Source organism: Epinephelus lanceolatus, chromosome 18 (assembly GCF_041903045.1).
Source record: "Epinephelus lanceolatus isolate andai-2023 chromosome 18, ASM4190304v1, whole genome shotgun sequence".
Classification (NCBI taxonomy): domain Eukaryota; kingdom Metazoa; phylum Chordata; class Actinopteri; order Perciformes; family Serranidae; genus Epinephelus; species Epinephelus lanceolatus.
In genome coordinates, this window is record NC_135751.1 from 14,508,259 (window position 1) to 14,522,349 (window position 14,091).

General features: G+C 40.2%; 1 protein-coding gene across 2 annotated transcripts; it reads left to right on the top strand.

Moving 5' to 3' along the window:
* Positions 1–2,652: 2,652 nt before the first annotated feature.
* Positions 2,653–14,084, top strand: atxn7l3a (ataxin 7 like 3a). 2 transcript variants are annotated; one of them, XM_033644100.2, is made up of 14 exons: positions 2,653–2,890; positions 3,858–3,900; positions 4,022–4,121; positions 4,260–4,392; positions 4,489–4,660; positions 4,757–4,854; positions 4,954–4,976; positions 5,086–5,131; positions 5,713–5,750; positions 5,863–5,931; positions 6,058–6,101; positions 6,661–6,732; positions 9,276–9,412; positions 9,632–14,084. In XM_033644100.2, exons 3-14 carry the CDS (start codon positions 4,071–4,073, stop codon positions 9,838–9,840), a joined length of 1,092 nt encoding a protein of 363 aa, XP_033499991.1. In that variant the 5' UTR covers positions 2,653–2,890; positions 3,858–3,900; positions 4,022–4,070; the 3' UTR covers positions 9,841–14,084. The 2 variants fall into 2 exon arrangements, with proteins under 2 accessions (XP_033499991.1, XP_033499992.1); XM_033644101.2 differs by lacking the exon at positions 6,661–6,732.
* The last annotated feature ends 7 nt before the right edge of the window (positions 14,085–14,091 follow it).

Genomic DNA, 14,091 nt, shown 5'->3' on the forward strand with positions numbered 1-14,091 from the left:
GCTATTTTTCATGGTTTGTCTAGACCTCTTTGTTTTCACTGAAAGGAAATCATAATGCCACATCATACAATGATATTTTGGACAGTAATGTGCTTTGGAGCTGAAACAATTAGTAACTCATTTTATTATCTATTTAAGTCATTTATCAAGCAAAAATTAACAAAATTTGCCACTTCTTGCTTTTAAAATGTTAAATATTCTGACTTCTCTATGTTAAATGATTAAAAATGAATGGCTTTTGGTCCTGGCCTTTCAGTAAACAACTATTTGAATTGGTCAACTTGCACTAGGGGAAATGGTGATGCCATTTTCCACTATTTTCTAATATGTTATAGACCAAATATTTCACATATAATTGACTATATAATCAATAAATTAGTCTATAATCATTAGCCACTGTCCTAGTGTTACTCCAACTTATAGTCAACCGTTCAAATGGCCACATTAACCTGGCCAAAAAGAGGTTGCGGGGCCCCGTTACCCTCCCCTAACTCAAAATCTCTGTGTTACGTTTGTCTTTGCTGGAATACTATTGACAGTTTAATTAAGCATTATTCTCAAAGTTTTTTGGGTTGTGTCCCCTTAGAACAAAGTATTGCCTATATGTGACCCCTTGTCACGAGTGCAGTGGTGTCCTGTAGTTAGGATGGGCCCCAGTGCATGCTATTAAGATGGACCCTAATGCCAGATTTTACATCATAACAGCTATGGTATTTTATAGTATCAATCAATCATCACTGCAAAAACACCAAACAAAATCAGAAATTATTCATTAAATGGATTTTTAAGACGTATGTCTTAAATGTAGTGTAGGCTGGGAAACACAAGCTGAAGGAATAACAACATAAAGGCATTAAACTAGTTTCATGGGTGTCCACATACTTTTGGCCGGATAGTGCGTATTGTTGTTAGAGATGACCTCATTCAACCACTCAGGCTCAACTATATGATCCCAGATAACATGAGAGCATCTAATGTTCCTTTATTAATGTCTTAAGTGGGTGGTGAAACCTGCGATCTGCGTCAAGTCTGTCAGTGACACCGGAAACACGCTGCTTGTACCTTCAAAATAAAATCATCAACAGGGCTGAGCTGCGTCATTTTATTGGCTGGTCTACGAACATTTTGGCTAAGTGCAAACAAAATAAGAAATTATATTTCACCACTGATAATGACCAGAGGTAGAAAATACAGTTACTTAGGTACTGCACTTAACTACAATTTTGAGGAAGCCTACTTCTAGACTATTTTAATTGGGTGTTTACTTACTTTACACATCTACTCCACTACATTTCAGAAAGAAATACTGTACTTTTCAGTCCACTAAATTTATCTGACAATTTATTTTTCACATTAACAAACAAAACATATGATCAAGGGCGGCACGGTGGTGTGGTGGTTAGCACTGTCGCCTCACAGCAAGAGGGTTGACAGTTCGATCCCGGGCGTGGGAGCCCTTCTGTGCGGAGTTTGCATGTTCTCCCCGTGTCAGCGTGGGTTCTCTCCGGGCACTCCGGCTTCCTCCCACAGTCCAAAGACATGCAGATTGGGGACTAGGTTAATTGATAACTCTAAATTGGCCATAGGTGTGAATGTGAGCGTGAATGGTTGTCTGTCTCTATGTGTCAGCCCTGCGATAGTCTGGCAACCTGTCCAGGGTGTACCCGGCCTCTCGCCCGATGTCAGCTGGGATAGGCTCCAGCCCCCCCGTGACCCTCAAGAGGATGAAGCGGTTAGAAGATGAATGAACATATGATCAACTTATACAATATGATAGTTATTATTATTACAGTAATGGCAGTGGCAATGACATTCGGTGTGTAGCCTGATTGCTCTCAGTTTTTCTTTTTTTTCCACTGCAATTAGAAACATAATGTCACTACATCATATCTGAGTAACACACCTCAGTGATGGCTACTACACCTGAACCACAGCCTCACACCTACACTAACAATGAAGTGGACTATTACGCCAAACAAGTAGGCTACGTTTTCCTTTTCTTCTTTTCTCCTTATGTACATATCCGCCTGAGACCCTGTGTCCTCATATGAGGACATCACATTTTGGATTTACTTGACCTTATACTTTATTCTACTTAACTTAGACCTGTTGTCCTCGTTCTTGGACACTTTCATGTGCCATCTAGTGGTAGGGAGAGCACAGTACACTAATCCAAGATGGTGGCCATGTCCAACAAGTCAGTCTGGCAACAAATCTGACCAATTTAAGCAACAGTAATGCTAAGACACTGTTAATTAGGAAGTACCCATTTGGAGACATTGGGACTTTATTATTGTCTCTTTTGAGGACATTGAGACTCAATCATTTTCAGTCATTCACGATGTTTAGTTTTTTTATTCTTATCGGGTACTACTGATCCCAAATAGCTAGGAGAATTTAAAAATGCATATTAAACAAAAGTTTATGTTTCAGGAGAATAGTATCTGCTGATAGTTTTCACTGAGGTCGAATCTTGAATGTGAGACTTGTCCTTGTAACAGAGTTTTTTGTTTTTTACATCATGTCACTGCTACTTTTATTTAAGTTAATAAAACTGGTTTGCATTAGGTGCATTGGCCTGTCATTATTTGACAGCTCAGGAATCAATGCTTTTATTTTCGAGGTGTAAACCGGAAATGGTTTGTTCTGTTTTGGAGATTGGTCCTTCCCTATCGGCCTCCTCAGTGTCAGGCGGGTTTGTAACGTTAATTTAACTGACACCGGCGACAACAAACATTTTAACCCAGGATTTTTTCCTTTACCTGTGATAAAATGACGGATGTTATTCCAGACGAAGCTTCTTATTAACGTATGTCAATGTGGACTGACACGGTAATGTTGCCTCCCTCGGAGAAACTGCCTGTTCTCACGGAGTTTTCGGCATGTCAGGGTAAGAGGAAACATTTTTTTCCGGTGCAATTAGAAACATAACGTCGCCACATTGTATCCGAGTATCGACACGCCATAAAGCCTTCTTTAGCTCAAGTTTAAAGTATAGCAGAGCTAGCTAGCAAATGCTAACAGTAAAAAGTAATGTTAGTTAACGTTAAACAGCTGAGTTTCTTAACTGTCATTACCTGCGTGTATACTACTGTCTTTGTGTCCTGCTGTCAGGCTGTTCACATGGCTGTTATATGTTTAAATGTAGATATTCATGAAGTGTTTATAATGTAAATAAAGAGGCGTCTCTCCTCAGGTAACCACATGTGACGTACTATGACGTAACGTTAGCGTTGGGTCCTGTTTTACTGTATTAATCTTTATTAAAGAATATATACTTATTACTCTATATAACTTGATGTATCTGGCATCCAATACGGTGTAATTGTACTTTGTCTTAATTTTAATTGAAGAAAATTATGGTTATTGCCCAACATCTGTATAGCTAGCATACCATACTGTACTATACATTACTATACCATAGGCCTACTATACAGCAAAATAATATTCTTTGGTTATATTGTTGTATTGTACTGTATATTATGTTATACTATATTTAACTGTACTTTATATCTTATATCCCATACTGTATTATACTATATTATGTTAGTATGTAATACTGTTCCATTACATTATCTACTGTCTTATATTTTTAGTTTAAATCTATATTAATGTAGACAAACATGAAGTATCCATACTTAATCATATCATATATAAGTTTGGTGTACATACATTAAACGTTTTGACTCTGCTGCTGTTATTCACATCACCTGTAATGTGTAGCTGTCACTTTACTACTGTAATTTTATTTTAACTTGCTCTTAGTTTCTGTTTTTACTTTCCTCTCTCTATTTATCTGTACTTATATCTGTCATGTTTGCTATCCATTAATGTATACATTTTCTTCTCTTCAACAGGGTGAAGACACATCTGCCACAAGTTTCATTGTCTGTTTTAAAAGTAAGTATTTTAAGTGAGTTTTATTGACCTTCGATGGCAGATCGGATTTCTGTCTCTTATCTGTTGACCGTGCTGATTGTCTCATGATTGTGAGTTTGTTTTTTATATTCTAAATCCTCAGGTCAGCATTTCGTTACCTTGCAGTCAAGATTTCCCACACAGATTTTCAAATGAAAATGGAGGATATGCCCCTGTCAGGCCCAGACAACACCAGGCTGGAGGTGAGGGAATATATATCATTTGTAATTGTTCCTGTAAGTGTCACCCACAAATCGATGTTGTGTATTTTATCTGTTGTACATGGCATCCAAATTGAATTTGGTTTTAAATTATTATTATCATTATTATTATTATTTTAGGCCTTGGCCCATGACATCTACTCTGAGCTGGTGGAAGATGCCTGTTTGGGCCTGTGTTTTGAAGTCCATCGTGCTGTGAAACAGGGCTACTTCTTCTTGGATGAAACAGACCAAGAGAGCATGAAGGAGTTCGGTTGGTGCCGTGGCTTCCAGTTTGTGTGTTCCATTTTTTCTCATATTTGCATTTGATGTGTTTCCTTACAGTATTTGCCTTTAATTACTCTTTCAGAAATCATAGACCAGCCAGGAGTGGACATATTTGGCCAAGTGTACAATCAGTGGAAAAACAAAGAGTGTGAGTGCCCAAACTGCAAAAGACTGATAGCAGCTTCTCGCTTTGCCCCGCACTTGGAGAAGTGTCTCGGCATGGGACGCAACAGCAGTCGCATTGCCAATCGCAGGTCAGTAAGCAAAGGACTGATTTGTGTACTTATCCAAAATGGGTATGATCGGATTGTTTGATTGTTTTGTTGTTGTTTTTTTATATATTTTAACAGGCTAGCCAGCAATAACAACATGAGCAAATCAGAGAGTGATCAGGAAGACAATGATGACCTCAATGATAACGACTGGTCCTACGGGGCAGAAAAGAAAGGTGAGTTTAACTTTTATTTCCAATGTGTAGGGAGAATAATAAAGTAAAACTCCAGGTTGCCTCCACATAATAAACAAACATCTTATTTCCATTTTACAGCCAAGAAGAGAAAGTCAGATAAGGTATTTTTGTATTTCTTTTCCCCTTTTTCATTCAGCATAAGAGTACATTTTATGTGTGTTTCATGTGTATAATAAGGTTAATCTAATCTGAGTGGTTTTCTTTGTGCAGAGTCAAAATTCTCCAAGAAGATCCAAATCTTTAAAACACAAAAATGGTAAGTTTATCAGATATTTAGTGTGTTGGTTAAGTTTTGATCCATGCAACCTCTGAATGTGGTGTCAATGTTTGTCATGATTCTGGACTAGACCAGTCTTAGTATCATCTTACAGATCAGTACGTCCTGTGCTTTCTGTTTCCTCAGTCACAGGAAGTAGAGATTATGAAAGCAAAAGGTGCCCCTTTTAGATGTACTGATCCAGGGCCAAAATGTCAGCACAAAACAATGTTGGGTGAATACATAAAGACTATAAGTTAGCAGTGGAGACTACAAGCGTTCTGCAAATTTGCAGCCAACATTTGGGATTGTTGGAAGAAACTTGTAACACAAAGACTTTGATAATAGTGTGCAATTATATATTAAACAATTTATTTGATAATTCTGTTGTCAAAATTCATGTGCTGTTGATGAAAAGGAATATTTTGACATCACAAAACCGAAAAGTAAAAAGCTTTACAGGGACTTTATGGATCATTTAATGGGTTGTGACTAGAAGTCCAATTCGAATGAGGCTTTAATAGTTTTAATGGTGCGTGTTGTATAAATAAAGAGCATCAATAGTTATGTTTTCTCTCCAGGTGAACTTGGGAGCAGCATCAGTTTAGAGCCTTACAAGGTGAAAAATCCTCCCTTTGTTCATGTTGCCTTTAAGACCTCAAAATCAGCTTTGTATTGTAGTGTACAGTGCAAAGTATTGACAGTGGTTCTTGGTCTGTCTTTTGTTTCAGTATAACTATAATACTGGCATCAGTTATGAAAGTTTAGGCCCGGATGAAGTCAGATCCCTTTTAACAACGGTGAGTAGCCATAGTAGCCATATTGATCTTTTTAATTGTTATTGTTTATGATAAACAATTGTTTTTACTGCTCTCCCGTTTTAATTAAACAGATGTTGATTGTTAATATTGTGTTTGTCTCTCCAGCAATGTGGGGTGATCTCTGAGCACACCAAGAAGATGTGTACCAGGTAACTGCTGTTAATCTACCGGCACATAGAGAAACTAGTGGAAAACAGTTAACTGCTTTTGTGGTGCTGATATCTGGGATAATGCAGGATAGTATCAGGTACTGTAACACCTGGCCTCATGTTGGTGTCCAGATGTTACTGTATCTAAATTTTGAGGTCCGTGTCTTTTAGTCCCTTCTGTGAAACTTTGCCATGAAAACTAAATGTCTTCATCCATGTGTATGTTGGGACAGGGGAACACAAGTGGCAGCTCATTGCATTTTACTGTTAAAACTTTTTTTTCTGGACCAGTGATTTGACTTGTTTTTCTCCACAAAAATTAAAACACCAAATATTGAGATGTTTTTAATTAGACCATGCAGGACCCTGTCAGTGACCAACCTCTAACTTTTCACAACCTTTAACACTTCATTACTGTTACGCCCCCTCTGATTGGTCACTGATAGTGTTCGCAGCAGTTCCATCCCACCTCCCTGGCTCCCTGTGGCTGTGTGTATGCAGGCAGGGTGATGCATGTAACTGTGTCAGGGATGTATAATGCCACCTTGTGTCCCACCAGGTCTCAGCGATGTCCCCAGCACACGGACGAACAGAGGAGGGCCGTCAGGGTCTTCCTACTGGGGCCGTCCGCGTGAGTGTCCTTACCCCCCTCAACCTCAAGTGCACTTAACAAAAGTCATGCTTGGATGAGTGTTTTGACCCTCATGGTGCAGGTGTTTGCTGATACAGCTCACTGTTTTCTGATGGAGACAGGAACAGCACAGTGCTGCTGGTCAGTGTTATGAACACTCTGGTACAGGGGTGCATTTTCTACAAAGGCAGAGTTGTGATTACGAACAGAAGCTGCAGCTGATGACCTTTTATTATCAAGGTCATACATCACCATTAGTCGTTTTCCGAACACATTTTGGGTTTCAGTGGAGGTTATCTCTTTAAACAGGTATCTGCATATGTATACAGCATCTTTAGGCAATGGTGCAAGATTCTGGTAATCAAAAGTGTTCTGGTTTCTGTTACCAATCACGTTGGAGCAGCAGGTAGACGGGAAGCAAAAGAGGTGGAAGGCATTTTCCTACTCATCAGCTATTGACAATTTAGCTTTTTACTAGCTTTTTTAAAACAAAATTTCATCTGCATTCATACAGATATATGTCAATAGATAATAGCCGAAATGATTGTCACACGGAAGAGGAGATCTTGTCCTGGATAGCTGCTGGCTGGACCGGAATCCCTGAAATATTTGCCTGTGCTCCCAGAGGCTTATTGTTCTCAGACCGATAGCTGATGGGTTCCAAGATTGCAGTGGAAGAGCACCCATGCCAATCAGCATGTGATTCTGTTAAAGCAATAAACGGCATGGGGCCATAATTTTACTAAATAGATCTGACAGTGTTTCATAAACACAGAGCAACAAAATGCAATAATTTCTTGATAACAAATGATCATTCTTCTGCCAAGCAGAGTTCTTCAGCTGCATTAAGCAGTATGGTCGCCAAGCAACACTCAGATGCAGTAGAAAGTTGTGGCTGCTTTACAAATTCATGGCAACACAAAGCCAAAGAAGTTCACCCCCATGGGCTCTAGTATGCTAAATGTTAGGAGAAAGAAATTCAAGGTTTCATCATGTTGCAGTTTGATTATAACCACATATGTTTCTACCATCTTGCTGAGTAACCATGCTACACTAAAAAAAAAGTGAGCATAATAGGATACAAATAAAAACATGCAAGGTACCTAAAGTCACATCCTTAACTTGCCATAGAGCGTTAGTGTATTTTGTCTGGTTTTGGATGGAGATAAAAGGCCGGTGGATTGGGGCGGCAGCAGCAACAGGTATTTCTTTAATGAAGCAAAAGGACACAGTGGCTGCTCAAACAGAAATCCCCAGCTCTCTAGGCTCTCTTTGTTTTTTCGCAGCATCTTCTTGGTGTTTTTGTGCCTTCATTTAATGACAGCATTATGTATTTCTGGCTGTTCTCGTTTCTGGCGTCAGTTTGAGGTTGCCCTCTTAAAGGGGAACTAATGTTTTTTTCAACCTGGGCCTAATTTTCTGATCTACTTTTGTCTAAATGAGTGATGGGATGTTCGATATTTGACATTTCTCCAGTACGAAGCTAGCGCGGACCTGCCTGCAGCCCGTGAGCGCGCGCTACATTAAATAATAGGGCACTCAGACAGCATCAAACAATGTCAAAATACGTCCACTAAAAGTGCATTTTTTTCACACAGATAGTAAATCTCACGTCTCACGAGATTTGTGTTGTTGCAGGAAGTTACCGCTGGAGTGACCTTACAAACGCCAGGAATTACGCCAGGGCCACACCGCCCGCGGAAGCGCTGCGAATAGCCTCGAAGTGAAGCCAGTTTCCTTTCGGCGCCCATGTTAACCGATTGTGTCATCCACACCAGCCGCGCCACGCAGCTCCGCCGCTGGCCCTGCAGCGATCATTTCGCCGTCTGGTCTATTTTCTGCGCGAGCCGCGAGCAAATGTGTCAAACCGGGCAGTTACCCATGATGGAAAAACAACAGCTGGGAGCAGAATCGCTTGTCGACCGGTGCGGAGAAATGCGCATCTGATGTGAACGGAGGTGCTCCGGCTCGCGCAAGAATTTCGGTGCGCTGCACTAAGCAGGCAGTGTGGCCCTGGCGTTACTCTGTTTGGAGTAGTCACGGCTGAATTTTTACCCGATTTTGACCAACTGGAGGGAGCCTATCTGTGTGGGGAAAAAAAAGCAATTTTAGTTCTACGTATTTTGACGTTGTTTGACGCTGTCTGAGTGCCCTATTATTTAATATAGTGCGTGCTCACGGGCTACAGGCAAGTCAGCCCTAGCTTCGTACTAGAGAAATGTCAAATATTGAACATTCTATCACTAATTTAGACCAAAGTAGATCGGAAAATAGGGCCCAGGTTGAAAAAAAAAAAAAACATTAGTTCCCCTTTAGGCCCACTGTGATAGTGGGTGACTAACTGGCACAGCAATACTGAAATTGTAATGCAGTCACAGCTGTGTGTTTATAAAGTATTTTACAACGGCCTCGAATGCGATTCAGCCAATGATAATCAAGAACTGGAGCCATTAATTTTACACTGTTGTCACTGTGTGGCCAGTCTGAGCTTTGTCCTTACCAGTCTAATCAGCCGTGTCTCTGTTTGGGTTTTTATGTAACAGGCCGTCGCTGCTCGATGCAGACGCTGTGGTTGAGAGCGACAATTTTGACATTCCAGATGGACAGACACTGATGAGCCGCCTGCAGTGGGAGGACTCACCTGATATTTCACCCACTGACTCTGCCTCATCCAAAGCCAGTAAGAGTACATTCTTACTGTATTATATTTATATCTGTACATAGAAGTTAGATGTTTATGTCCTTTCTTCCAGCTTTGTTGTCCGTCTTCGTACACTAAGAGCAACAAAACACGGGAGTCACATTCCTTGTATGTGTGGACATACTTTACTGTTAGAGCTGATTGTGACTCTGTAAAGTTTTGATAAAACGTAAAGACAATTTTCTGTCCCTTTCACAGGCACCAACCATTCAGATTCCAGGAGGCCTAAGAAGAAGAAGAGGACGTCTCTCGGTTTGAACAGTGGAGGAGGAGGAAGTGGAGGAGGCAGTCTGACTGGAGGCAGCAGCAGCAGCAGCTCTCAGAGTAATATCAGCTTATCGACCAAAAAAAAGAGGCCTAAACTCTCAGCACTTTCTATTTCCAGTATCTATGATGACTTAAACTAGCGTGTGTCAGCCCTGTGTGTCAGTCCCTCTGTTCATACCTGCATTTACAGGCCTGGACAGGGTGGGACGAAACTTGACTTAGTAGTTCTTACTCATACAGCCTTGACAAGAAAGTGAATTATATTAACATTGCTCCTTCTGTAGTGTGAACACAGTGTTTAAAATGATGTGGTTCAGAGTCCAGTCAGAGTATCTGGGGGAACTCATTGGAAAAATTGCACCTCAAAGCAGACTTTACCTTCTGCTTATTCCAGTAATGTCCGACAGTTTGACTGACACAGAAAGCTACTGTCACCCTAAGATAGGAGGCAGTGTCTTGACAGCGTTGCGTCCTCATGAAGCCTCCAGCAGTGAATCAGATATTGTATCTATGTGCCGATGAAGTCACCTTAGTTGCCGTCATTGTGTCCAAGCAGGTATTTCAATTTACACTGTCGCATTATACAGCCAAAGGCATGTGTGCACACGAACATTACACCCATCCGGTATGTGATTGTTGAATATGTCATTCCCATTTAGCCTTAGTGAGGTCGGCCACTGATGTTGGGTGATCAGGTCTGGCCCACAGTCAGTGTTCCAGTTTATCCCAGAGGTATTGGATTGTGTTTATGGTCTGGCACCTGGCCCCTACCTATTTTCAAAGCACTGTCCTCACTCAGTGCCATGCCTAGGCATGTCTCTAATATTACAAAATTAGAAACTATAGGCAGCAGGCAGTGTCTGTGCAGATAAATACACCGCCATAAGTGGGATTTATACTTGTGCGGTACACCCTACGCTGTAGCTACGCTGTTGTGGGCATCTATACTTGTGCGGTGGTGTGTTTGTGTCACTCTGCAGTTACACCTCCAAAACACTAGTCTGCAGCTGGGTTTCTGTGAATTGCTGTAAAGTTTAGTTGATTCAAAACACACATTAAACACACATTAAACATGGCTTAATAGAGACAATTTCAAACACAAGTACACAAATCAGCTTCACTATAACTCGCAACACTCACAGACAAAGCACTTGTCTTTATCTGAACACATTTTCCCCACAAATACAACATGCTAATGTTTTTAGCACAAGCCTGTGGAATTTTACATTGTATAAATTAGCCTAGTTGCTAGCAGACTTTTCCTCTACTCATATGAAGCCAAGACAACAGCAACATTTAACAAAGGTAACGTTACAAAATTCAGCTCCATTACAACTCACAAAACAACTGTATTATACTTAACACGTTTTCCAAACAAATATAAGATGCTAACGTTATTAGCACAAGCCTATGGCATTTAACATTATATAAATTAGCCTAGCGACGAGGCTCTAAGTTGCTGCAAAGCCTACGCCGTGAGTATGGCGTCAATTCAGTGCAGACATATAAATTCCACCATGCACTTTAAGTGGGTCACAAGTAATGATTGAGAGTGATTACTTTTGTATGAGTCTATACATTCTTTTAGGAAATCCTGCGCAGTTTATCTTTAAAAAGACACCACAAATGTCCATTTTCACAGCGGCCGTTATGACATGACATAGCATGGAACTTGTGGGTGTAATTAATATTATTAAAGGTGCTGCACTCCATTTAGCTGTCCTAATTTCAGGGCCTTGCTCAGTGGCAGGGTTTACTGATGCACTTCAATGCAACACAGCTATCATTAAGGAATTAATTGCACATGTGCTTTTCCTGCCATCACAGGACAAAATGTCTGCTCTAAAAAGGCTCATTACGAGTCTTTATTTGTTGATCCTTTTCTGAAAATGCATACTGCTTATTTATGAGCTTTTTGTTGCTTGTAGTCGACTGAGAACTCTTGAAATTGTCTCTCTGAAACCCTCAGGTACTCTGTCATTGTTGGCGGTCCTGCGACCTGTCCCTCTTTTTAGGCTCTGTGTTCATTTAACTCCATTTTGAGGAGACATGCTTTCAGTTCAGCACTTGACACGCGTTTACTGGAGTACTCATCGGTGGCTTTTTAATTCTAGCATTGTATTGCACAGTTGTGTGTGTGTGAGTGTGAGTGCCTTTGTATGCTGACTTGCTTCAGTGTGAACGTCACTTTTTCGCGTAGTGCGTGTGTGTGGGGTTAGAGGGAATGTGTGTGATCTATTTCTATTTTCATAAAACTATGCATCATAGAATGTGATTGTGAAAGTATGTGTACCATTTTGAAATATTTAACTTCTTTTTGTTTACATCAACAATATATTAAAGTTTTTATTTGTCACTGCCTATAAAGTGTATACTATTTGTGTGTAAATGCAGATTTTGATATTTGACGAGCCAGTAGGCTTTGGGGGCACATGTACAGGATGTGTATGTATGATGTTTGAGATGGAAAAATAATCATGTATCCAGCCTAACTTTCTTTCCTTGGTACAAAACTCTTGTTAGTTTCTGCTTATAGATCACACACATTAAGTAGACCAGTGCTGCGGTTCTGCTTGTTAGTCACAATCATGAGTTCTAAGTCTGTAAGCCTTTAACCAACAATGTATAAGTTATAAAATGAATGCATACAAGTCAGATGAACTGTTTCACTCATCTTGTACTTGCAACTTTTCACAGTTGATGTCTTAGAGGGGCATTTTGTTTCTCTTCTTTTTAAGCTTAAAGACTTTACAGTTCAGATATTAATGTACAGTCAGAGGTGCATTGTGGAGTATGAGGATGATGTATTTTGTTTGTTGAAATCAGGACTTGGCTGCTGTAAAACTTAGGGACTGTATGAAAATGATTTGGGGGTAGAGGACTTCAGAAAAAGGGAGAGGATTATGGTGCAGGTGTACTCCATCAGAAGTGCTAATTGAATGGTTGAGTATCTTCTGAACCCCCCTCCCCCCACACCTTCCCTACATCAGAAGTACAACAACTTTCTGAAACTGATGATCTGACAATCACCCTCACGTCATGTCGTGATTGGTCAGTTGTGCGAAGTTGAGAAAGGAGCCCGAGTTTGGTCTTATCTCTCTCTTCTTATCACTCTTCTTTCAACCATTTCTGTCACTTTTAATGTGAAAGTCAGTGCAACCAAGAATCCACTGTTACCTCCCAGTTTAGGAGCTGTAGCGTCTCACTGTGACAGACGGCCTTTAATCCACCTTCAAACGTGGCCTTTCAAGGCAACTATAAAAGCGTTTGCCTCCTGACGTAGTCTGACAATACAATGTATGAACTGGTTTTGGGGGGTATTTTTCTGTGGATAGTCCAACCCTTATGTTCGTCTGTTTCTGTCTTTCTTTTTGAAGGGTGGGTGGTCTGAAAGTTGAGAGTATGGAATTCTTCTGACTTATTATTTCATTCTTCTACCAAGTCTTTATTTTGCCTAGCAAAATGAACTAGCTGCTGACAAATAAGTCGGTTTTGGGGAACAGAATAGATAATTGTGTCACCTGGGGTTGCAATGGTATGAGATTTCTATAATGTGATTAGCGATTTATTATGATTGAAATGTTAAACTATTTTTTAAATGGCAGTATGTGTAAAGTCTGGCAGGAAGTCAAGGAGAAAAGGAAATGTGAATGTGCAGGTTAGATTCTCTGGCTGGTTGCCTCTTTTTTCCTATACCATTGATAAACAAATGCCACAATGTGATAACCATCAATTTTCATAACATGGTATATCTTAAAACTGCTGTACCGTTGCAGCCCTAGTGCTGCCTGAGCCCGATTCACTCATTTAGCAACTGAAAACATTTGTCTTTTTAATGTTTTATTCCCCAGGTATTGGGGGAAGAGTGTTCCTTTTTATTTTGTCAAGAGCAGGATTCAAAGATAACATCAATAATGACCTACCACATGAAGGACCCACCCCCCTCCACACCCAAATAATTTTTGTACAGTCCCTACAGTCAAGCGCATTCAGTTGTTTGTCTCAAATGTCATGAGCGTGACTTCTGTAAAAGCCTGATTTCTTTTCCTGTCCAGTTAACACCTTCACAGTCTGCAGTAACTTTGACCGTGCCCTTTTAAATATTTTCAAGTACAGTCTTGTGATGTGCACTAAAGATAAATGAACTGTGTGATTTAGATTCTTCAGCCACCTTTCCTAGATAAAGCGAACAGCTGATGTTCTCTCGTGGCTCTTTGTGTATCTGTGTGCAATAACAAAGAATGCGGTGTTGTGAATATTTCTTTCATGCACAAGCACAAATTGGTGCGTGTGAATGACTGTCCTGTACGATCATAATGTGATTCTTTTTCTTCTCTGCCATGCGTACTGATGTTTGTATATAAATAAAGACAACGGGTATCCAGAGGCTG

Coding starts and splice junctions, on each gene's coding strand:
- atxn7l3a (XM_033644100.2), top strand. CDS start 4,071: ATGAAAATGGAGGATATGCCCCTGTCAGGCCCAGACAACACCAGGCTG. Junction 4,122..4,259: donor CAGACAACACCAGGCTGGAG/GTGAGGGAATAT, acceptor TTATTATTTTAG/GCCTTGGCCCATGACATCTA. Junction 4,977..5,085: donor AGAAGAGAAAGTCAGATAAG/GTATTTTTGTAT, acceptor TTCTTTGTGCAG/AGTCAAAATTCTCCAAGAAG.